The sequence below is a fragment of the Salmo trutta genome, chromosome 12 (genome assembly GCF_901001165.1).
Source record: "Salmo trutta chromosome 12, fSalTru1.1, whole genome shotgun sequence".
NCBI classification, from domain to species: Eukaryota; Metazoa; Chordata; class Actinopteri; order Salmoniformes; family Salmonidae; genus Salmo; species Salmo trutta.
Window position 1 is genome coordinate 68,720,495 of NC_042968.1, and position 26,351 is coordinate 68,746,845.

Below are 26,351 nucleotides of genomic sequence, written 5' to 3' on the forward strand. Positions count from 1 at the left end.
CTCCTCCTCGGGCGGATGTCGGATTTCTTCTCCTCTGCTTTGGGAGAAGCACATCCTTGACCTCCGGCGGGACTATTTCTAGGCCAGATTATCGACGTGTCAATGTTTATATCTCAGATTACACACACTCTGTCATTATGGAGGAGTGGGTTTGTAATTACGAGGTCCATTTTTTCAGAAGGGCTGTCTGTGACACATTCGTATGCTATACTGTACAGACAGACAATCACACTTGCATGCACGCATGCACGCATGCACTCACACACACAAACAAACACACACACAAACACACAGTACACACACAGTACACACAGTAACCCCCCCGCTATCTCGCCAACCAAATAAGCACATTGAGATACATTTTTCCAGCCAGGTGCCCCATTTTGCTGCGTGTGCCTGTCCATTTGGCCGGTTCTTCCATCAAACTCCAATAGGACAGATAGTATTATTATCTCCAAGTTGGCGAGGGGTGGCGTGGTGCCAGCCAGGACGGCGTGCCAAGCTAGGCCCTCACAGCTTGCTGAACACAGGAGAGGAGCCTAGCCCTGGCAGTGTGGCTCACCGAGCGATCTCCCTTATCCTGCCAAATCTGCTTCTGTGGGTATTGAACACAGCCTTTGTGAGATGTTCATTTTCAGCCTTGTTCTTCATAGACACCCACACTGGAGCATAATTTGACGACTCTGTTATTGAGTTGCGTTCAAAAGCAAAATCAATGTCTCTTGTAGGGACTTCAGGGTTTTCAGCCATAACTTCCCTAATGTGGATCAATGACCCCATTGTTTATTGTATTTAAATAAAACCCAAACCACAGAAGGGAAAAGACAGACTGTACACATGACAACAATATTCCACCCAAGCCAGACTGTTTTTCCTGTCTGAGAAAATGTATCCTCGGTGTCATTGGTGTGTCTTCACATCTGTTTAAAGATCCCTCTCCCCAGTGCAGTGGGGGAGCCTTTTTACTGCTCATCGATAGATTGAACAAACGTCCTATTTGACAAGGCTGTCTGCTGCCTCGCTCCCCCATCCCTCTGATAGACAACATAAATGCGTTTTATTCCATCAAATGAAATTGAGAAGATGTCAGATACTGGCTATGCTGCGGTGATTGACCCTGACACAATTTCTCCCCCCTTCTTCTCTCGCTCTTTGTCTTTCTTTCTTTGTCTTTCTTTCTTTCTTTTTTTCTTTCTTTCTTTCTCTTTCTTTCTTTCTTTCTTTCTTTTTTTCTTTCTTTCTTTCTTTTTTTTTCTTTCTTTCTTTCTTTCTTTCTTTTTTCTTTCTTTCTTTCTTTCTTTCTTTCTTTTTTTCTTTCTTTCTTTCTTTCTTTCTTTTTTCTTTCTTTCTTTCTTTCTTTCTTTCTTTCTTTCTTTCTTTCTTTGTCTTTCTTTCTTTCTTTTTTTCTTTCTTTCTTTCTCTTTCTTTCTTTTTTTCTTTCTTTCTTTCTTTCTTTCTTTCTTTCTTTTTTTTTCTTTCTTTCTTTCTTTCTTTCTTTTTTTCTTTCTTTCTTTCTTTCTTTCTTTCTTTCTCTGTTGCTCTCTTAATCACTCTCATTTTCTCTCTCTCTCACACCTGCTTATTCATTGTCATACTATACAGTATATACATTTTTACAACAGCTCTGGTGAAATTAAAATATGAATAATGTGAATAGAATAATAGTAGTAGCAGTGGATTTATTCACATTTTACAAGGCAGCAATCAGAACCCAGGAAGGAAGGCCATAGAGCTCTAGGGTTATATTTAACATTATGTGAAGAGCTACAAACAGGGCATCAGACAAGACCTAAATTGTCTCAGATTACAAGCAGATAATCAAATTAGGGTCTTATAAAAAAATGTATCATGTCAATGTCATTCGATTCTAATAATCAAAGGTTTCCAATACTGTTTAGAGAGCAAAGTCATTGAGGTGAACATGTTCAATTATAGCAGGACCAATCCTTGTGTATTATATCCTGGTTAGGTCATATTGAGGCTACTCATCTCCTTCATTACAGTAATCCACCACTCAATTACAATTCAACCAACTTTATTGATACTAATTCATTTTTACGATAATGCAAAAATAATTACAGTATTCAGATACAATAATTCAAAGCTCTCTGTCTCTTTCTCTATGTATTCCAATTCAATTAAATGAACTTTATTGATACTAATTATGATAACACAAAATAATGACAGTATACAGAAATAATAATAACACACTCTTTCTCTTTTTCTTCTCCAGGCAGAGCTGACGGGCATCAAATGGCGGTGCTACAGCTTCCGCGGCGGTGGCGAGTACGGACCGGTGATCTCAGCGCCGGCACAGGATGACCCGGTACTGCGCAGCTTTATACGCTGTGTGCAGGCCAACCTGCTGTGTGTGTGGCGCCGCAAAGTCAAGCCTGACGCCAAGGAGCTGTGGATCTTCTGGTGGGGTGACGAGCCCAACCTCTCCGACGTCATCCATCACGAGCTGGAAGGTGAGCCCGCCGCTGCTGATCGCTGTTGCGCAGTCATACGCTCATCTTCTCCCCCTTCTTCTGACCTCCCTTGCTCTCCTCTTTCTATCCCCCCATCCCTCCAGTAGGCTACCACCACCCTCTGGGTTTGTTGCATGTGGACCTTGAGAGTGACAGTTGAATAGGCATTTAATTAAAAGTGCTCATGCTGTGCTGTGGGGTCAGTGACTTGGGGGAAAAGGGGCTTTATGTTTAGTGATGTGTAGCGTTGTGTGGTCCGTGTTTTACTGTCTTGTGTTGTGTGGCATTGTGCTGGCTCAGGAAAGTCTCTGTAATGAAGCACACAGTAAGACTCCCTACGTGCGATTTTTCTTGCTGTTGTTTAGATCCTGTGTGTGTGTGTGTGTGTGTCTGTGTGTGTGTGTGTGTGTGTCTGTGTGTGTGTGTGTGTGTGCGTGCATTACTGAGAGATATCTCACCTGAAAGAGTGCCACTGTCAGCACTATCTCCTCTATTTATAGAAACATTTGCAATATCTGGCTGCACGCTTGCAGCAGGGAACTAGCTTATTGACTAAGCCAGGGGAAGAGAGAGATAAGAGGGGGAACGAGAGGAAGAAGTGAAAGATTGGTTTATGGAAAGGTTTCGGTAGTAAAGCAGACAGAGGGAGAAGGGATGAGAGAGGGGGAATGAGTAAAGCAGAGAGTGGGAGAAGGGATGAGAGAGGGGGAATGAGTAAAGCAGAGAGTGGGAGAAGGGATGAGAGAGGGGGAATGAGTAAAGCAGAGAGTGGGAGAAGGGATGAGAGAGGGGGAATGAGTAAAGCAGACAGAGGGAGAAGGGATGAGAGAGGGGGAATGAGTAAAGCAGAGAGTGGGAGAAGGGATAAGAGAGGGGGAATGAGTAAAGCAGAGAGTGGGAGAAGGGATGAGAGAGGGGGAATGAGTAAAGCAGAGAGTGGGAGAAGGGATGAGAGAGGGGGAATGAGTAAAGCAGAGAGTGGGAGAAGGGATAAGAGAGGGGGAATGAGTAAAGCAGAGAGTGGGAGAAGGGATGAGAGAGGGGGAATGAGTAAAGCAGAGAGTGGGAGAAGGGATGAGAGAGGGGGAATGAGTAAAGCAGAGAGAGGGAGAAGGGATGAGAGAGGGGGAATGAGTAAAGCAGAGAGTGGGAGAAGGGATGAGAGAGGGGGAATGAGTAAAGCAGAGAGTGGGAGAAGGGATGAGAGAGGGGGAATGAGTAAAGCAGAGAGTGGGAGAAGGGATGAGAGAGGGGGAATGAGTAAAGCAGAGAGTGGGAGAAGGGATAAGAGAGGGGGAATGAGTAAAGCAGAGAGTGGGAGAAGGGATGAGAGAGGGGGAATGAGTAAAGCAGAGAGTGGGAGAAGGGATGAGAGAGGGGGAATGAGTAAAGCAGAGAGTGGGAGAAGGGATGAGAGAGGGGGAATGAGTAAAGCAGAGAGAGGGAGAAGGGATGAGAGAGGGGGAATGAGTAAAGCAGAGAGTGGGAGAAGGGATGAGAGAGGGGGAATGAGTAAAGCAGAGAGTGGGAGAAGGGATAAGAGAGGGGGAATGAGTAAAGCAGAGAGTGGGAGAAGGGATGAGAGAGGGGGAATGAGTAAAGCAGAGAGAGGGAGAAGGGATGAGAGAGGAGGAATGAGTAAAGCAGAGAGAGGGAGAAGGGATAAGAGAGGGGGAATGAGTAAAGCAGAGAGAGGGAGAAGGGATGAGAGAGGGGGAATGAGTAAAGCAGAGAGTGGGAGAAGGGATGAGAGAGGGGGAATGAGTAAAGCAGAGAGAGGGAGAAGGGATGAGAGAGGAGGAATGAGTAAAGCAGAGAGAGGGAGAAGGGATAAGAGAGGGGGAATGAGTAAAGCAGAGAGAGGGAGAAGGGATGAGAGAGGGGGAATGAGTAAAGCAGAGAGAGGGAGAAGGGATGAGAGAGGGGGAATGAGTAAAGCAGAGAGAGGGAGAAGGGATGAGAGAGGAGGAAGAAAACAAGTAGAAAGGAGAAGGGGTGGTCTAGTGGAGAGATAGAGATGAGAAGGCAGGAGCAGCGAGAGCAATCTTCCCGCTTTCTCGTCTTCATTTGTTAATGGACGGTGACACTAATGAGTGGGAATGCTTCTGCATGGGTCAGCGTGGCTGGATCTTGTGTGTGTGTGTCTTCCCGTCTGTGGTCGGAGACCTACTGTTCATATTGAATGCACAGATGTGTAACCACTACTGGTTAATTGTTGTTGTGGGCTGTAGGAAGTGTGAGTCTATTTGAGTCCCAGAGATATTGAATGCTTCAGTAGATCCAAACTTCAGAAATGTGTCCGTCTTTGAAATGTAGTGAAATGCATTAATATGTGCAAAATTACAACTATTGATATTTATGAGCATCTGGATTATTAGTAACAATTGTGACCCTCTTGACATGCCAAATTAAACAAAGGGTTTGTTGTTGTAGGAGGATTATTTATGAAAATCAAAAGCAACAGCAAGAGAAACGTTCACACTGTATCTCTCTCCTGACCCGGAGTTACATAAAACAGCTGAGAGGAGGAGGGGGGGGGCAGCATGGGGCTAGTCCACTAATCTAATCTCCCCAGGCTTGTCATTCCTCGCCACTGGGCCACACTTATCGATTCTCGTCATTGTCCAAAAAAGTGTATGCAGGAGAAAACACTGTGGTGCTGCTGCTGATTGCATAACCTCTGCAAGATTTCACTGCTGCTGATGTTTCTCTACCGCTGCAGAGGCAGTCCGCCAGCGTATGCACTCAGCAGGAGAAGCCTGGATCGTCTGTGTTCACTCTGCAAAACAATATCGGATATGAAGAGTCTGACTAAGGCTGAAGCTGTCATATGGTCGAGATGGTATTCTACACAAAAGAAGCCCACTGTACTTTCCCACTTTCTCACGTTGTCCCTCCAGAGCACATGAGCCAAATATTAAACACAATATTTCAGGTTTAAATTCTTAAATTCCTGTAGTTTCTTCACCTCTGTTGTACAGTTGGCACAGCACATGCTCTCAAAGTGAACAGCCTAAGAGGCCAAAGTCACACCTTCTTTAAATTATTTTTGATTGGCTGTTGGTCTGAGCAGGAATTAGCAGGCTGGTGTGTATGTGTGTGTGTTTTATGGCAGAGAACAGGGAGGGAAGGCAGGGCTTCCTGCTTAACAGATAAAGCGTGGGAGAAAAAATGCAGTGTTTTTTTTTCCCAGAGCGTAGGACTGCTATACTGTGGCCTCCATTACCAAGACATCCAGTCCCCTCCCTCACTCAGTCACTCACAAACCAAACATGCTTAACCCCCCTCACCCTTCCATTCCTTAGAATCCGCTCTGAACTCACCAAGAGCACGAGGGTTTCCAGACCCTGGGTGCCCCACCATACCCTGTCCCCTCCTCTAACCTCCTCTTTTCCCCCTCCAATTATTCCTGCATTTTCCCCTGGCATGTCTCCACACAGGGACCTCTGTGCAGCTGGCCGGGAGGCACAGGGAGCCAAAGGTCGAGGGAGCTGAATAGAGCACAGGACAAAGACCTGGTTACATTGTAATGGGCTGGCTGGGAGACCTCTGTCTCTGGGAGGGAGAGCACCTCAGAACAGGAACACAGAGACCAGAGATAATGCTTTAAAGGGGAAAAAACCTGACTAACTGACTCGTGTTTTGATGTGGTGTAGCTAAATTTCAGGAGATACGGTGTACCTAAGGATGATGTCATGAAATAAGGTCTAATTCCTTGGCTGCCTGTTATACAGAATATTTTTTACAGTACAATATTATGAAATAATTATATGCAATATTAATTACAGTGATACCATTGCATATGTTCGAGTTTTAATTTTAAATGTGGTATCACATTTAATGAAAATGGCGTTATTTCATAGCTTGTATTTACAGTATGGAGTGTATGGTTTTCAGTAAATATCTAAGTGAAAAAAGAGCTCCAGTAATATAATTTCTCTGTTTAATCTGGATTATGCAATCTGCCAGAAGGATTGTCCTCTGACCTAGCCCATGGTCACTGTGTGGTGTGCTGTGAGCTGCCCTTTCCCCCTGAGCACTAAAAACTGATACATACATACTCATTGTGAGCCAGATGTACTAAGCTTTTACATCACTGGAAAGTTACTGCAAAGGTACCTGAAAAAATACACTTTCGTGCTTTAGCTCTGATATTCAATTGAGCTGTGTAATCTTTGCTGTGGCAGAACATCTCAATAAATCGGGTACCTCAGACAATAGTCCACACATGCTCCATCTGTGTTCAGGTATCAGTGTCTCGGGCTCTCTCTCAGCCCGGCTCTGTATGCCATTGTCATTGGCTCAATGTCGAACCAGTGGAGTGTTTAAACATCATGCCCAATGCATGTGGCTCTGCGATTAGCTTCCCCAGGGTCCTAAGACCTGGTGGAATTGCCCTATATTTTCACTATCTCAGTAGTACTGCTTTATGAAAATCTCTTATTTCTTTATTTCTGAGATGACTCTTTTTGGAAGGGTGGTAATCTGATCTAGTTCTGGCCGTTTGCTGTGGAGGAGAAGTTATTTATCAGTATGTGCTGTGCCTGTGCCCTACAGTGTGGGCTGTGTCATGCATGTGCAGTAAGCAGCCTGAGAGGCTGTGACGTGCTGTACTGTAAGATGAGTCAATCTGTGTCCACGGATAACCGGTCAAGACCTCATGGCAATCTGACTATTTTAACCTATGGAGGTACTGTAATGATTACATTTGACTGTGTGGTTATTAGATGGGACTACTGATGTTAGTGTTGTCATGACTACCATAACCCAGTTTGCCCCAGAGTCATGTACAGTATATAGAGAGTTGGGCCAATGCGGATTCTGACTGAACATTCTGAGAGTGCCACTTTTTCCTCCATAGCCGTTGCTAAGCGATAATTGACACTTCCACCTTGTGCTGTTTATTTCTGATAGTTTTCAAAGCCTGTGAAGATGTCCAGTGAAAGCGGATATGCAATGTGTTGACACCACAACACAGTGCCGACTTGGAAACACATTATTCGTAATGCTAATAAATAAAAACATTTGTTCAATTCACATACCCTTTTGCTTGTTTACAGCGGGTCATTTCAAAGGGAATTGTCGGAGGTGTTGTCTTATTGTTGCATCCAATGATGTGCATAAATCCTCGATGGCTGATGCTATTTAATGGCAAATGAAGCCACCGGCCGCCATATTGCTACTCCTCAGAAGGAGCAGTCCTCCATAGGAATTAATGGAATTCTACAGTATTTCAATAAAATGTTTCAAGGACAAAATGACATGTATTTATGTATTTCTTTGATATAGTGGGGACAGTATCATTAGTACTCTCTAAAAAATGTTTATGTTCAATTCACATAATATAATTTAAAAGTATGCATTAAGGTGTCTAATAGAATATACTAGTTATTTATAAAGCTTCTAAAATCAAATATATATTTTTTTACAATGGAGGAGTACCAGAATGGCTGCACGGTGGCTTCAAAACAGTGCCCCGTCTGTCATCTAGGGCTAATACATGTCATTGGTTACATCACCAACATTTAGAGAAAAAATGTGTTAACATGGCATCCGTTCTAAAACCTGGCCGAGCTCTCTTAAAATGACTCGGGTTTGCCTTATCTGTGACCTAGAACAACTAGGCTCTGCTTTGCCATACCTTGGACTCACATTGTGTATCTGATCCCCTTCACTGGTCCAGGGTCAGATTGGTTGTTTAGCTCATAATGTTTGACAATGTGCTGGTGAGCTACTACAGTGAGGGAAAAAAGTATTTCATCCCCTGCTGATTTTGTATGTTTGCCCACTGACAAAGAAATGATCAGTCTATATTTGTAATGGTAGGTTTATTTGAACAGTGAGAGACAGAATAACAACAAAAAAATCCAGAAAAACGCATGTAAAAAATGTTATAAAATGATTTGCATTTTAATGAGGGAAATAAGTATTTGACCCCCTATCAATCAGAAAGATTTCTGGCTCCCAGGTGTCTTTTATACAGGTAACGAGCTGAGATTAGGAGCACACTCTTAAAGGGAGTGCTCCTAATCTCAGTTTGTTACCTGTATAAAAAACACCTGTCCACAGAAGCAATCAAGCAATCAGATTCCAAACTCTCCACCATGGCCAAGACCAAAGAGCTCTCCAAGGATGTCAGGGACAAGATTGTAGACCTACACAAGGCTGGAATGGGCTACAAGACCATCGCCAAGCAGCTTGGTGAGAAGGTGACAACAGTTGGTGCGATTATTCGCAAATGGAAGAAACACAAAGAACTGTCAATCTCCCTTGGCCTGGGGCTCCATGCAAGATCTCACCTCGTGGAGTTGCAATGATCATGAGAATGGTGAGGAATCATCCCAGAACTACACGGGAGGATCTTGTCAATGATCTCAAGGCAGCTGGGACCATAGTCACCAAGAAAACAATTGGTAACACACTACGCCGTGAAGGACTGAAATCCTGCAGCGCCCGCAAGGTCCCCCTGCTCAAGAAAGCACATATACATGCCCGTCTGAAGTTTGCCAATGAACATCTGAATGATTCAGAGGACACCTGGGTGAAAGTGTTGTGTTCAGATGAGACCAAAATGGAGCTCTTTGGCATCAACTCAACTCGCCGTGTTTGGAGGAGGAGGAATGCTGCCTATGACCCCAAGAACACCATCCCCACCGTCAAACATGGAGGTGGAAACATTATGCTTTGGGGGTGTTTTTCTGCTAAGGGGACAGGACAACTTCACCGCATCAAAGGGACGATGGATGGGGCCATATACCGTCAAATCTTGGGTGAGAACCTCCTTCCCTCAGCCAGGGCATTGAAAATGGGTCGTGGATGGGTATTCCAGCATGACAATGACCCAAAACACACGGCCAAGGCAACAAAGGAGTGGCTCAAGAAGAAGCACATTAAGGTCCTGGAGTGGCCTAGCCAGTCTCCAGACCTTAATCCCATAGAAAATCTGTGGAGGGAGCTGAAGGTTCGAGTTGCCAAACCTCAGCCTCGGAACCTTAATGACTTGGAGAAGATCTGCAAAGAGGAGTGGGCCAAAATCCCTCCTGAGATGTGTGCAAACCTGGTGGCCAACTACAAGAAACTTATGACCTCTGTGATTGCTAACAAGGGTTTTGCCATCCAGTACTAAGTCATGTTTTGCAGAGGGGTCAAATATTTATTTCCCTCATTAAAAGGCAAATAATTTTATAACATTTTTAACATGCGTTTTTCTGGATTTTTTTTGTTGTTATTCTGTCTCTCACTGTTCAAATAAACCTACCATTAAAACTATAGGCTGATCATTTCTTTGTCAGTGGCAAACGTACAAAATCAGCAGGGGATCAAATACTTTTTTCCCTCACTGTATGTACATCCACGAAGAAGAAACCATATCAATTTAATGTGAAAAATGGCAACTCTTTTTCTCCTGTGCGTTTGGTGGTGGTAGTCGAGCGAGCGAGTATTGTAGTAGTTTTCCGTCATGTGTAGCTAGTGTAGTAATACCCGCTTAGTGAAGTAATACCCACAAGGTCGGGGTTACAACTCATTTGTGGCCCAAATACGAGAAGCAAGCTTCGAAGTCGGAACAGTTTGTCTGGTTGAAGCGAGTGGATTGGAGTATGGGAACTATGCACATTTCTACTATATGCGGTGCTCATTACACCCCAGAGGACTTTGATGGCTTAGTATACCCAATGAATGGCAGGGTTCAGAATGAGACTGACTGAAACCAGGTGAGCTTGAATGTGAAGCCTGCAACCTCTATTTCCTACCGACCTACCAGTATGTTGCGAACAGTGGCGGTCACTGCCGTTTAGGACGTTTTTTTCATGAGTATGATCTTATTTCTATTACAGCATATTGGATGACTGTCATTCATATTCCATTCACCCAGTTCAATGTAACATGGATAGGTTTAGGCAACTACATGATACACATATTTTCCCTATACCCGTCATGAGGTTGCTACAACCTAACCTATGAATTAAAGTTTACAACGTAGGTGCACACAGGTCGAGAGAAAAATTTGAGGTGACATTCAATATCGCCTTGCACACTCTTGCCTGCATCTAGCTGATATAGGGTGTATTCATTAGTCCAACAGTTGCAAACAAGAGTTTCTATTGGACAATTTCAGGTACAGTGCATTCAGAAAGTATTTAGCAATATACACACAATGTCAAAAAACAGAAATACCTTATTTACATATGTATTCAGACCCTTTGCTATGAGACTCGAAATTGAGCTCAGGTGCATCCTGTTTCCATTGATCATCCTTGAGATGTTTCTACAACTTGTTTAGAGTCCACCTGTGGTAAATTCAATTGTTTGGATATGATTTGGAAAGCCACATTTTTATTTTAGTCATTTAGCAGACGCTCTTATCCAGAGCGACTTACAGTAGTGAATGCATACATTTCATTTCATGCACCCTTTTCTCTTTTTGTACTGGCCCCCCCCGTGGGAATCAAACCCACAACCTTGGCGTTGCACACACCATGCTGGCGTTGCAAACACCATGCTCTACCAACTGAGCCACAGACACACACCTGTCTATATAAGGTCTCACAGTTCACAGTGCATGTCAGTGTAAAAACCAAGCCATGTGGTTGAAGGAATTGTCCGTAGAGCTCCAAGACAGGATTGTGTCGAGGTACAGATTTGGCGTGGGGTACCAAAACCTTTCTGCAGCACTGAAGGTCCCCAAGAACACAGTGGCCTCCATCATTCTTAAATGGGGGTGACAAAGAACCCAATGGTCACTCTGACAGAGTTCTAGAGTTCCTCTGTGGAGATGGGAGAACCTTCCATCCATCTCTGCAGCACTCCCCCAATCAGGCCTTTATGGTAGAGTGGCCAGACTAAAGTCACTCCTCAGGTAAAAGGCACATGACAGCCTGATTGTAGTTTGCCAAAAGTCACCTAAAGACTCTCAGACCATGAGAAACAAGATTGGAACAGTTCCAGTGTTGTGTTGGATAGTCCTAGCTAGTTAGTTGACATCCTGCTGTTTGCACAGGGTGTTTGATTAGGCTAAACTAGCTAGCTGCATTTGTTAGCTAAGTAAGTGAAACAAAGTGAGAAAAAAAAATCTGTCTCTCTTTTTTGCTTCTCCTTCATTTTGGAAGAAATTAATTTCTTAAAACTGTTCAACTATTGTCTTTCTCTCTCTTTGAGTCAACGACTCACCACATGTTATGCACTGCAGTGCTAGCTAGATAGCTGTAGCTTATGCTTTTAGTACTAGATTCATTCTCTGATCATTTGACTGGGTGGTCAACATGTCAGTTCATGCTGCAAGAGCTCTGATAGGTTGGAGGACATCCTCCGGAAGTTGTCATAATTACTGTGTAAGTCTATGGAAGGGGGTAAGAACCATGGGTCTCCTAGGTTTTGTATTGAAGTCATTGTACCCAGAGGAGGACGGAAGCTAGCTGTCCTCCGGCTACACCATGGTGCTACCCTACAGAGTGCTGTTGAGGCTACTGTAGACCTTCATTGCAAAATAGTGTATTTTAAATAAATTGTTTAGTGACGTGATTATATTTAGTATAGTTTAACTAAAAAGGATAATTTCAAATGTTTTACATTAAAGAAAATGAAATTCACTGAGGATGGTCCTCCCCTTCCTCCTCTGAGGAGCCTCCACTGATTGCGAGTGTAAGCTGTCATGGAAATTGTTCCAGGAGGAAAGGGGACAGTGTGAGTAGGGTGTTTGGCGTTATGCAGATGGCGCAGATGGCGTTATGTATTTCCAAAACTTTAGTTTAGCAGGCTAACAACCTTGCAAGCTTATTTGTAACATTAAATTCATAAAGCATTTACTTGTAATTTGGCTGAAAATGTTATTAAAACCAGTAGTAGTGAGTGCAAATGAGTTATACATTTGAAGTTATTTCTGTTGGAGTTGACATTTTAGGGAATAAGCTGGCTTGCTGGGTCCTCCATATTATGTTACACCCCGCAAATGTTTTTTTTCCAGCATGACTTCTGCATTCTGATCAGTTTTATGTAATAACTTGAAAATAAAAAGTAAGGTGTAACTTTGCATTGGGATTTTTGATGCGTATTATATTGCAAATCCATATGTTACATGTGGTTACGGTTATGCTACCTACCCTGTAAGTCATTTAGCAGAAGCTCTTATACAGAGCGACTTACAGTTAGTGCATTCATCTTAAAATAGCTAGGTGCGAGAAGGGGTGCTGTGGGAGTATTTAAGATACTCTTTGGAAAGGTTGGGTTTCAGATGTTTTCGGAAGATTGGCAGGGACTTTAATGTCTTAGCTTCAGTAGCAAGCTGGTTCCATCATTGGGGTGTCAGGACAGAGAAGAGCTTTGACTGGGCTAAGCGGGAGCTTAGGGGTGGGAGAACCAAGAGACCAGAGGTGGCAGAACGGGGTACTCGGGTTGGGTGTAGGTTTTGAGCATAGCCTGAAGGTAGGGCTGGGCAGTTCCTCTTGCTTCTCCATAGGCAAGTACCATGGTCTTGTAGTGGATGCAAGCTTCGACTGAAAGCCAGTTGAGAGTGCGGAGGAGCGGGTGACATAGGAGAACTTGGGAAGATTGAACACCAGGCGGGCTGCGGCATTACAGATACGTTTCTGTGTGAGCTGCAACGCTTTGTGAGTGAGGTAGGGTCGTACTCTACAGATATTGTAGAGCATGAATCTGCAGGAGGGAGTCACTGTTTGCAGAGAATGACAGGGTTTTGTCCAGGGTCGTGCCAAGGTTCATTGCACTCAGTGAGGGGGACACCGTGGAGTTTTCAACTGTGATGGAGAGGTTTTGTAGCTCTTGTAGCTGGCAGGCCTTTCCCGGGAGGAAGAGCAGCACTGTCTTGTCGAGGTTGAGCTTGAGGTGGGGGGCCGAGATCCAAGTTGAGATATCTGCCAGGCACGCAGAGATGCTTGCCGCCCCCTGGGTGCCAGAGGAGTAGTTGAGTGTCATCCGCATAGCAATGATAGGAAAGACCATGTCAGGATATGATGGAGCGGAGTGATTAGGTGTATAGAGAGGAGAGGGCCTAGAACTGAGCCCTGTGGGACTGCAGTAGTGAGAGTACATGGTGCAGACACAGATCCTCTCCACGTCACCTGGTAGGAGCGGCCTGCCAGGTAGGATGCAATCCAAGAGTGTGCAAAGCCTGAGATGCCGAACCCTGAGAGGAGGATCTGATGGTTCATGGTGTCGAAGGCAGCAGATAGATCTAGATCCAGAACAGAGGATAGAAAGTCCGCGTTGGCAGTGCGGAGAGCCTCCGTGACAGAGAGGAAAGCAGTCTCGGTTGAGTGACCCGTCTTGAAGCCTGACTTATTAGGGTCAAGAAGATCATTCTGAGCGAGTTAACGAGAGAGTTGATCAGAGACTGCAAGCTCAAGTGTTTTGGAAAGAAAATAAATACAGGATATCTGTTGTTTTTGATGTGAGAGCGGTTGAGTGTTGGTTTCTTGAGGAGGGGAGCGACTCTAGACATTTTGAAGTCAGAGGGGACGCAGCCAGGGATGAGTTGATGAGGGAAGTGAGGAATTGGAGAAGGACTCCAGAGATGGTCTGGAGAAGGAGGGAGGGGATGGGGTTGAGTGGGCAGGCTGTCGGGCAGCCGGTCCTCACTAGTTGCAGGATTTCATCAAGGGAGATGGGAGAAAAGGGTCAAAGCGTAGGGTAGTTCTGTGGGAGTGGGACCAGTGGATTCAATAGGCTGAGTGAATGAGGAGCTGATGCCTTCAACCTTCTTTTCGAAGTGGTTGACAAAGTCGTCTGCAGAGAGGGAGGAGGGAGGGGAGGACGATTAAGGTGGGAGGAGAAGGTGGAAAAGAGTTTCCTAGCAGAGGCTTGAAATTTAGAGTGAAAGACAGTGGCTTATACAGAGGAAGATAAGGTGGAGAGGAGGAAGTGACAGGATGATAGGTTCACCCACACCACGTCTCACAAAGACACGGCGGTTGGAAACAAAAATCTCAAATTTGGACTCCAGACCAAAGGACACATTTCCACCGGTCTAATGTCCATTGCTCGTGTTTCTTGGCCCAAGCAAGTCTCTTCTTCTTATTGGTGTCCTTTAGTAGGGGTTTCATTGCAGCAATTCGACCATGAAGGCCTGATTCACACAATCTCCTTTGAACAGTTGATGTTGAGACGTGTCTGTTACTTGAACTCCGTGAAGCATTTATTTGGGCTGCAATTTCTGAGGCTGGTAACTCTAATGAACTTATCCTCTGCAACAGAGGTAACTCTGGGTCTTCCATTCCTGCGGCGGTTCTCATGAGTGCCAGTTTCATCGTAGCACTTGATGGTTTTTGCGATTACACTTGAAGAAACTTTCAAAGTTCTTGAAATGTTATGTATTGATTGACCTTCATGTCTCTGGGATATGTGGGACGCTAGCGTCCCACCTCGACAACAGCCTGTGAAATTGCAGGGTGCCAAATTCAAAACAACAGAAATCTCATAATTAAAATTCGTCAAACATACAAGTATTTTACACCATTTTAAAGATAATCTTCTTGTTAATCCAGCCACAGTGTCTGATTTCAAAAAGGCTTTACGGCTAAAGCATACCATACGATTATGTTAGGTCAGCGCCTTGTCACAAAAAAACATACAGCCATTTTCCAGCCAAAGAGAGGAGTCACAAAAAGCAGAAATAGAGATAAAATTAATCACTAACCTTTGATGATCTTCATCAGATGGCACTCATAGGACCTCATGTTACACAATACATATATGTTTTGTTCGATAAAGTTTATATCCAAAAATCTCAGTTTACATTGGCGCATTATGTTCAGTAATGTTTTGCCTACACATCCGGTGATTTTGCAGAGAGCCACATCAATTTAAAGAAATACTAATCATTAACTTTGATGAAAGATACAAGTGTTATGCATAGAATTATAGATAAACTTCTCCCTAATGCAACCGCTGTGTCAGATTTCAAAAAAGCTTCATGGTGAAAGCACACCATGCGATAATCTGAGTACAGCGCTCAGCCACCAAAACAAGCCATACAGATACCCGCCATGTTGTAGAGTCAACAAAAGTCAGAAATAGTGTTATAAATATTCACTTACATTTGATGATCTTCATCGGAATGCACTCCCAGGATTCCCAGGTCCACAATAAATGTTTGTTTTGTTCGATAAAGTTCATCTTTATTTCCAAATACCTCCTTTTTGTTTGCGCGTTTAGTTCACTATTCCAAATGCACAAGGCGCAAGTCCAGACGAAAAGTCAAAAAAGTTCCATTACAGTTCGTAAAAACATGTCAAACGATGTATATAATCAATCTTTAGGATGTTTTTATCATAAATCTTCAATAATATTCCAACCGGACAATTCCTTTGTCTTTAGAAAGGAAAGGGAACGGAGCTTGCGCTCACAGTCGCGCGCAATCAACAACTAAAGGCTTTCAGCTGAGGCTCTTACTGTGACTGGTCTTATTCGCTCCCCTTTCACAATAGAAGCCTGAAACAACGTTCTAAAGACTGTTGACATCTAGTGGAAGCCTTAGGAAGTGCAATCTGACCAAATTTACACTGTATATTGGATAGGCAATCACTTGAAAAACTACAAACCTCAGATTTCCCACTTCCTGGTTGGATTTGTCTCAGGTTCTTGCCTGCCATATGAGTTCTGTTATACTCACAGACATCATTAAAAGAGTTTTAGAAACTTTAGAGTGTTTTCTATCCAAATCCACTAATAATATGCATATCCTAGCTTCTGGGCCTGAGTAGCAGGCAGTTTACTCTGGGCACACTTTTCATCTGGACGTGAAAATACTGCCCCTTACCCCAAAGAAGTTAAAGTGATGATGGACTGTTGTTTCTCTTTGCATATTTGAGCTGTTCTTGCCATAATATGGACTTGGTCTTTTACCAAATAGGGCTATCTTCTGTATACCCCCCTACCTTGTCAGCAAGAAGCGGAGCGGTCTAAGGCGCTGCATTTCAGTGCTAGAGGCATTACTACAGACACCCTGGATTGAATCCAGGCTGTATCACAATCGGCTGTAATTGGGAGTCCCATAGGGTGGCGCACAATTGGCCCAGCGTCGTCCGGGTTTGGCCGGTGTAGGCTGACATTGTAAATAAGAATTTGTTCTTAACTGACTTGCCTAGTTAAATAAAAACACAACTGATTGGCTCAAATGCATTAAGATGGAAAAATTAAAATGAACTTTTAAGAAGGCACACCTGTTAATTGAAATGCATTCCAGGTGACTACCTTACGAAGCTGATTGAGAGAATGCAAAAGTGTGCAAAGCTGTCATCAAGGCAAAGGGTGGCTATTTGAAGAATTTCAAATATAAAATATATTTTGATTTGTTTAACACTTTTTTTGTTACTACATGATTGCATTTGTGTTATTTCATAGTTTTGATGTCTTCACTATTATTCTACAATGTAGAAATTAGTAAAAATAAAGAAAAACCCTTGAATGAGTAGGTGTTCTAAAACTTTTGACCGGTAGTGTATAAGAGAACATGATTGCCCCGGTGGAGCTCACTTCAGACTGGTATTTTATGCATCTATGTTTGACTGTGACCTTTCCAGCTTGCTGTTAAATAATTATTAATTTAAGATTGACTTCATGTGTCCCTGGTGGTAATTTCCCCAACAATGAATTGTCGTGGCGATTCAACACCATGACTTGGAAATTACCTCCAGGGACACGAGAAGTCAATATTAACCTTTTCACAGGTAACAACAAACGGGTGTGATCATTCTACAGTCGTTCCTGCATCGTACGCTCAAACCGGTGTGATTAGAATGCTTATATAGAACGTCCAGTTTCAGGTGATGCAACAGTCAGTATTTAAGTTAGCCACACTTTTTTTTCACAGAAACATTTGATAGGAACGCACACATGTCCAAAGTTATTATTCGTAAGGAAATCAACAAGGATGGCAATGCGAGCGCCAGCCAGAAAATGTGCCAGTTCGTGCCAGACAGTGCAAATGTCTGCATACCTGATCTGTGGAAACATTGGTGGAGTGCGTGGGCTCTCCTCGAAGAGAGAATTTTGTCCGGTTCAGTAATGCCTCAAACATAAATTGTCCGCAACGTTTAAATGGGCTACTTCTATGTGAAGGCGGAACACACCTCAATTCAAACTGTTGTTAGAAAATTAAACTAGTTAGAATATAATTTGAAATTGACAAGTTGAAACATAGCCTATAGATAATTAGCAGGCAGCGCATGTTAACTGTCCTGTTGCGTAACTATCACATTTTGTAAGAGTGAGTGCATTCTAACATCACGTGCATAAAACAACTATTGCTGGGGTGACTGTTAGAGATATCTGAAACTCATGTGTGAAAAGGTTAAATGAATCATCTTTATTATCAGCGCGCTGGAGAGGTTCCAACCAACTCAATGCACCATAGTACACCTGCCGGTCAGGAGCTCCCCCGGGGCAGTCCCGTTAGTTCTCTTATATACCGCTTACACAGACAAGTGATATTTGCATGATTTAGCTTATTCATTATTCATAATTATTTCATCATTAACATTTGGTTCATGCATGTGACCAACCAATACCTCACAAGGCTTCTTCTCTCTAAGCTGAGACCTTGAAACTGAGATATCCCTTTCGTTCTCAAAACAAGGTTCTGGGCGTACTGCCAAATTGCAGATACTAATAGGGAGGATTCCTCCCAGGCACAATCTATCAGTCACTTGCGTGAACCCAATTGATTTGGTTATTAGAAAAGCACAAACATAACATTTCCAATCACAAAGGGTTGTAGCCAAGGGGTGGGGAGCGTCTGTAAAGCCTACAGGGAGAGGAGTGAACAGGTATAGAAAACACACACACTATCAAGGCGTGACACACACATCGTTGACAAAGCTACAAAATAGCAAAATGAGATCATCTGAAAACAACTAGGTAAGATACTCAAGTGATAGAATGGTGTGGAGCCTTCCTCTCTTTCCTTCCTCTAATAACTCAGCAGAACAACTTGGCAGAACCGTCTTTGTTTCAGCGACGAGACCACCACTGATACGACCGGCGCTTACAGCTGCCACTGAAAAAACGGGACTGAAGTACTAAGACTAATTGCTAATTGCCTAGCAGAGGTGAAGAGCACACCTCCCAGTACTAATTGCTGATTGCCAAGGAGAGGAGAACCCATTCCACTCATGATGGGTTGCACTGTGTTGGAGGTTCTGGCAGACTGCTGAAGGGCACTATGACCTGATGGTTGACTTTGAGCACCAGTCAGTGCTGCTCCTGCTCCAGCACCTGAACAGCATGTGGCCAAGGTGAACGGAGAGGGGGAGAGGAACGCAATGAATCACCTCGTCATGTCAGGATCAGGAGCCACATCAGGGCATTCAAGTGTTATGATTCTGGAAAGAAAATCTCATCACATCATTTCATTTTATGTGGTTATTGATTAGGCCAGTGTTACTTTAACCAAATTATTATGCTCAAATGAAAGTTAATTGTAAATAGACTGTAGTAGACACTACACTTTTCATTATCTGACTGAAACATTCATTCCAGGCTAATCCGGTGTATTTTTATTCCACCACCAATTTTCACTGGAAATGAGAGCAAATTGATAAAGCAGCAAATGGAAAGTAGGTCATGAAAGGAGTTAATAAAGAGAGATTGTTATCAGTAGGATGGGATGGGGTAATAAAGATCTCAACACAACAAGTGGATCAGACTGACAATGTTGAGAAAATAATCTGTGATAATTAAATCTCTTATAAAGAGAGAGAAGGAATGAACAGAACTGATGTGACTGGAGGCTTGTCATTCACAACAACAGCATGGAAACCTGTGCAAGATAGCAGACAGAAACGTTTCCTCTGTCAGAGCAGAGCGCTTAGGGGCTATGGCCCTCGGGAGAAAGCTACCTGCCATGCTTTGTGAAGCCATAAGGGATGTGTGTGTGTGTGTGTGTCTGTAATTGGCAGGAGTTTCTGTGCTGCCAGAGGTTGTAAGGTTCCCAGGTAATTGTTCACTGAAATTAACAATGCCAAATTTCTGTGTGTACTTGAGCGCTGGAGGAAGCCTCACCTCTGCCTCCACCTGTACTGTCTCACTGTGATCACATAATCTCTTGTGTGTAGTCTGTACTGTACCAAGGTCCTTCCCACCACCTGCTCCACTAGCCAGAATGGCATCAGTGCATATGATTATTTTGGCTATATTTGTTTGTGCTGGCTAGGATTCTATTAGTAGTTAAAAAAAAAAAATTCTGCCGTCCTGGAATATGTCTCCCTTGAAAATCCTTAGAAAAATTGTTATTTTATCTCAATTGGGATCATCTGTATTTATAAGCTCTGGATAAGAGCGTCTGCTAAATGACTTAAATGTAAAAATGTAAATAAGGGACAAATAAATAAAAGATAAGGTTTCTGTTATTTTTCATTGTTTAAATATTCACTTAAATCTACCCAGCTAGTGTCTCTGATAAAAGTGTTAAGTTGGTATAAATATTAGATTTACATAATATACAGTATGGAGGGGTCACAACATTGTTGCATGTTGGAATGTACAGATAGGCGTTGCATTGGTGTCTACACCAACAATTACCTCTTAGAAAAAAGGCTCCCAAAAGGGTTCTTCGGCTGTCTCCATAGGAGAACCCTTTTTGGTTCCAGGTAGAACTCTTTTGGCTTCCATGTAGAACCTTTTAGGGAAAGGGTTCTACATGGAACCCAATAGTGTCTTACCTGGAACCAAAAAGGGTTATTCAAAGGGTTCTCCTATGGGGACACCCAAGAACCCTTTTAGGGTCAAGATAGCACCTTTTTTTCTAAGAGTGTACAGATGTAGGATCTTAATTAGATTACTCATTTGTTGCTGAGAATTTTCCTGCACAGCAGGCTTCTAAAGTTTGTAATGTCAGAACGCCCTAAGGAAAAATGTATCAACCCTTACAAAAAATGCCCATTAATTATAATTCACATAATAATTCACATTTCCTGTTCCTGCTGGATTAAGTTCCCACATTAGCTAACTGTCTCAAATTAAGATCCTACATCTGTATGGACAGAATGTACATCCCCCAGAGCGTCCCTTATTATTCTCTCTCCATACCTTACTGTTCTGTCCTCCTTTCTCTCCCTCTGTCCTGCTGTCTGAGACATTGCCATTGTTTCAATGATCTCACTGCCATACATCATGTGCTAAATATAGCTCCCTGAGCGAAAGAAAGAGAGAGCCAATGAATGGAGGGAGGAAGTAAAACACTGGGCTCTTCCCTTTTGACAGTTTTTCTCTCTTTCTTCCCCTCAATGTGTTCTTTTGTCTTTCCATCCACAAGTTGCCAGCTAGTTGAATGTTATAGACAGGTGCTGGGAGATGTGACCTAGGCATTATAGAGGTGAAACGCCAGACAGTGTTGCTTTCCCCCTCCTAATCTCCTAGTCATAGCGTGCCGCACTTTACCGGCTGTGTGGTAAATATGATCCTACACACATAGCCAAGGTGGGATTTGATACCCCTAAACAAATTACATTCAGTCTAAACACTATAAACAGATCTTGGATGCACATTGAATGTTTAACAGGGAATGGTGTGTGTGCTTTGGCAGAATATCCTGTTCATGTTTCTGACTGGGGCCTGATAGGGTGTGTGTGTGAGAGTGATTTCAGAAAAGTGTTGTTGTGTTGTTAGGAAAGCATTTAGTGAAGGTATGACTAGAGTTGCAAAGGGAGGGTGTGTTACTGGACATTTTCTAAGTTTACCAGTAAGCGACCAGAATTTTGGTATCTTTCAAGGATTTTATGTAATCGATCACAATACATTTTGTGGTCCTTTTGGGTTCTTCAGATTATCCCAGGTGTCTGTAATTATCTCTGTCCCTCTGTGTGGATTTATCACATGTCAAACATATAACATAATTAAATAAGATGATTCTAAAATAAAACATAGAATGACAAAGCTTTAAAGCGTTATCCTAAAAATAAACCATCAACTTTGTGAATACCATTGGTGTTTAAGCATGAAATATATATATATATATTTTTTTACACACTTTTATTTATTTTGCTATGTCAATATGTATTTGTTTTCAATGTTTTGGCATCAAACTGGTGACAGTTGTGAGAAATTTCAAGAGTTGCGGAGTTAATTGAAAATAATGCCATTATTGATTAAATGCTTTTTTTTTGCAATTCATTAAGCTATTTTCTCTTGAACCATATTGTTTATATAATACAAACTCATGGACAATATGAACACAGATTTAAAATTGTATACTAAATATGCATTTTAAAAAAAAGTTATTAAAGTATAAATGACCAAAGTTACGATAGATTGGCATTTATTTTCTGTTAATTACCAAAATTACTGAAGATTCCGGTAACTTTGGTAAATTACCGGTAGCTTTTCAAGTCCAGGTATGACTTGAGATGTGAAGAGGGGAGTGGAGGTTGGATGTAAGAGATTAGGTCAACAAGGCAACTGTCCAATAGGGGTAAAGAGGGTCAACCCCAGGAAGGGGCTGAAAGGGTTGGAACTACTGCTGCAGAATGGACAGGAAAGAAACATGTTCAGGATATGCAATGTCTTATTGAAAATGACCACTGTTTGGCAAATGTCCATCAGTGGAAGAACTCTTGTAATTCGATCTCAAGTCCTGTTTCAAGAACTTCCTTTTAATAACAATGACATGTACAGTGTGGTTAGCTTTGTGCTTTGCTTATGCAGAGAAATGAAACTGAAACAAAATGTATGTTTGAGAGAGAGAGAAATGCCTATGTTTTTTCATTGTGAACATCTGTTTTTAGTTCTGTATCTATTCATGATAAATAATTTAATTAGTCATCATACACATGAATGACTGACATTCCGTGTCACCAGAGTTCCTGCAATTGTTACAGTCTTTATAGTTTAAAACCCCTAGACCTTGGAAATCCAGATTTAAATTGGTCTCCAAAATGATGTCAGAGTATATAATAAATAAAGGCAATAAAACTATGGTGATAGCTTTAAGGCTGGCATATTCTGCCTGGTTTAAACAACTCCTCAACCCCCTCAGTACCTGTGGACCCCTTGAGTCACCAGTACAGATGTAGTATTTTAATTTGATCACTCTTTTGTGCTGAGAATTTTCCTGAACAGCAGGAAATTAAACTTGTAGTGTATTGCCTTTTAAAGTTTGTAATTTCCACTTCGAAATGTCATACTTGATTTGCTCTAACAAAAAATGTACTGTATCAACCTCATACAAAAAAATTATAATCCACATAATGATTCAGGATTATTTTCCTGCTGTAGCAAACTGGCTCAAATGAAGATCCTACATCTGTAGATATACTACTCCATTTTGTTCCTCCTCTTGAGCTGAGGGGAACCCAGCGAGAGACTAGCCCCTTTAATCTGATTTTAATAAAGGCCTCCTCTGATTAAGTATTGCTCCTCAGACTTTTCTGTGTCAATGAGTTTTACTTGGCATCCATCCACGTGGGCTTCTCTGCCTGCTGATCGTTCCCTCCTCTTTTAGGCTGGTGCTCTTTCATGCTTTCTTTTTCCTCCTCCCTTGTTCTTTGGTTCTCTGTGATGTTGGGGCTTTAAGTGACAGGGTATACTCGGAACAGGGCACCCTCATAACATTTAACAACATGGCCATGTTTGTTCCTGGAGGCTGACTCAAACGTCGGTGACTGTGAGGGGAGCTACAGAACAGGGATGAATAATACCTTGAGTTTGTGCCTGAATTGTGAACTAGGTCTCTCTGACACATGTTACAATGGGACTTTGAGCGAGCAGTCATGTAGAAAAAATTAACTACGGGTAATTGTCCCCAACAAACAGAACCTGCCCGAGATAATTGAGAGCCCCCTGAAGGAATGCACGCTGCCGAGAGGAGTGAATCTGCTGCCTGAAGCCTCAGACTTTTTACAGTTTGGCCCTGGCTAGTGAAAAAATGAGTCACATTTGGAAAATACCAATTCCATGATAGCAAAAAAAGACAGAGTGAGAGGGGGAAGGTGGAGAAGGAGGAGAGAGAGAAGGGGGAGGGAGGTAGGTAGGGAGCAAGAATTGGGTATTAAGTGAGCGAGAGGAGTGAGAGGGAGGTAGAGCGACCGAGAGAGAAAAGAAAAGCAGGGAGTGAAAAGAGCAGAGCAAGTTGAGGAAAAACAGCCTCAGTGATGTTTATTTGTACGTACATTTGCGAGTAGGGACTGTGTCTCTGATTTCCTCCCCCATCCTCTCCTCCTCTCGCAGGCTTCACGGGCGTGGTCTGTGACCCCCTTGACCCCGAGCAGTGTGTGTCTGTGTGAAAGACAGAGAGAGCGAGAGAGAAAGAGGGAGAGAGACAGAGAGAGAATGTGTGTGTGTGTGATGACAAAGTAGAGGGGGAGACTGTTCCCAGCTGCACAGAGGGGGGAGTGTAAATTTTCCCTCCACAAGCCTTCGGTTTTGAAAGAAAAGCCACCAACTGAAAGAATGAGGGCTTTGTGTGTGTGTGTGTGTGTGTGTGTGTGTGTGTGTGTGTGTGTGTGTGTGTGTGTGTGTGTGTGTGTGTGTGAGAGAGAGAGAGAGAGAGTGAGAGCGAGAGCGGGAGAACGAGGCAAAGGGAGTGCAAGTTGGGAGAGGGGAATGGCAAGAGGAAAAGGGGGAGGAGAGAAAGACAGGGAGGAGGGAGGAGAGACGGACATACAGACTAATGGAGGGAGGGAGTGGGAGAGAGCCCACATGGTGGTGTGTAGCTGCTTGTCTACCAGTGTCTGGGTGGAAGTACCGATGTAGTATCTTAATTTGATCATTCTTTTGTTGCTGAGCATTTTCTTGCACAGCAGGAAATGCAAACGTGTAGTGTATTCAAGGTTTTGAAAGGCTTCTAAAGTTTGTAATTTCCACTTTAAAATGTCTACTTGATTTGCCGTAACAAAACATGTATCAATCCGTACAAAAAAATGTAATCCACATAATAATTCACATTTCCCATTGCTGCAGGATTATTTTCCTGCTGTAGCAAACTGGCTCAAATTAAGATCCTGCATCTGTATGTGTGGTCGGGCCCATGTTTACAGTACTTGCTGTACTTACATTTTTTTCTCTCCATGCTCTGTCTTGGAGAGATTGCCAATCTAGAGAACACTTTCTACATCTATCCAAAATGTGCTTAATCTGACAGCAAAGGAACACATTGTGAATGTTTTTGTCATTGTGTTCCTTTTCAGAAATATTACCCATTTATTCTGACAGAACATTTTACCATCAAATAAAACAGACTTCTGAGTGATCTGTACTCCATTTGATGTGTAATTTCAATGAATCAATCGACTGTGGTTCTCACTGTTTCAAAATGTCATAGGTTTTTAATGTTGTAATGTAGGGTTAGGGTTTGGGTTAGGGTTAGTCCTAACTTCCAATTTTCGCAGAAATCAGCCATTGACATCAATGTATAATTTGTTACAGAATTATTATTGGACAGAGGCGTGATACTGTATACCATTTTACAAGTCCAGAGTATTGCAAGGTTCTGTATTTATTTTCTTAGTCAACCTTGTGTTCTGTTTCTTTGTGTTCTTGAACATAGCCCTGTTTCTTTGTGTTCTTGAACATAGCCCTGTTTCTTTGTGTTCTTGAACGTAGCCCTGTCTTTCATTTTTGTTCATTGATTTCACCTGTGTTAGTTACTCACCTGGTCTCATCAGCTCCTTATTTAGTTCAGTTCAGTCTGTTTGTGCCTTTGTGAGGGATTGTTCGTTTTGACTCTGCTAAGCCTTTTCCTAGCTCGTTTGTGAGAACCAGTTATAGCCTTTAGTCCTAGTTTTGATTCACCTGCCTGTTTGCCTACCTGTGTATGACCATTGCCTGCCTGTGACCACGATTCCTGAAAACATCTGCTGCGATCTGCGCGTAAATCTACACCTTTTTCTCCCTGAGTATTCATTACAAGTATATATCAGGTGTTAGAGCGTTGGGCAATTACCTGAAAGGCCACTAGTTTGAATCCCTGAGCTGACAAGGTGACAAACCTGTCAACGTGCCCTTGAGCAAGGCTCTTAAGTCGCTCTGGATAAGAGCGTCTGCTAAATGACTTAAATGTAATGTAAATGTAATTGCTCCAGGGTCGGCATTGATAATGGCTGACCCTGGCCATGACCCCACTCTCCGAGGGTGTCTCGGGGGGATATGCAAAAAAACGAATTTACAGTTCACACATGCGTATAATACACATTTGTACATGTGGACAAATATTATCACCCACCAAATTATTTATTTTATCATTATGTTCTGATACTATCATGTTCAGATTTGTGTATATCATTGCATTCCTCATCGTACATTACAAAGTGCCAGAGCTACACAATCAATGCATTTGTGTATAGTTATTCTAACGGTGTCCAAAATCAGGAATTCAGCTTCACTGCATTTCCTAGACTCCACCTGCCTTTGATCCCGGTGCAGTGGTCGGCTGCCAGGTGGAGTGGACGTACCTTATAAGCTCCTCAGCCAGAATGTGCCATAACAGCTCCACTGATTTCCCCACAAGTCAATATTAATGGTTTATCACATAATAAAAACAGTTATTCTAAGGCATTAATATCACCAGAAACTATTCTACCATATCAGACTAGTCCCTCAAATATACTGCAGTAATTTGTTCATGAATACAGTAATTACGATAAAGTATATAATTTACACCAATGGATACCGAAAGCCGACACACTCATGGCTGAGGTTTTATGCTGTAAGTGTGTAATCAGTGGTGCTCTTTAATGCATTCAAACAATTGCATAAGGGTACTTCATTGATATCCTTTATGCATTACACAAACAGTGAACATCTAAAGATGTGCCTGCATGTCATGCTATTATTATCCAAGCTAAATCACTCAGCTGTTCATTTTACACCTCAACCACAATGAGCAGCCAGAAATGGGCAAACCCATTTCCCCGGAAAAACAGTGGTAGACAGGCA

The 26,351-nt window shown here is 42.6% G+C and overlaps 1 protein-coding gene across 5 annotated transcripts in view; it reads left to right on the forward strand.

Moving 5' to 3' along the window:
- Nucleotides 1-26,351, forward strand: part of LOC115204065 (mediator of RNA polymerase II transcription subunit 13-like) — a 120,657-nt gene that overhangs the window by 14,308 nt on the left and 79,998 nt on the right. For all 5 annotated transcript variants that reach the window (XM_029769335.1, XM_029769334.1, XM_029769338.1 and 2 more), the window contains exon 2: nt 2,234-2,471. In XM_029769335.1, the coding sequence (XP_029625195.1) occupies nt 2,234-2,471 (238 nt within the window). The remainder of the gene's footprint in view (nt 1-2,233; nt 2,472-26,351) is intronic.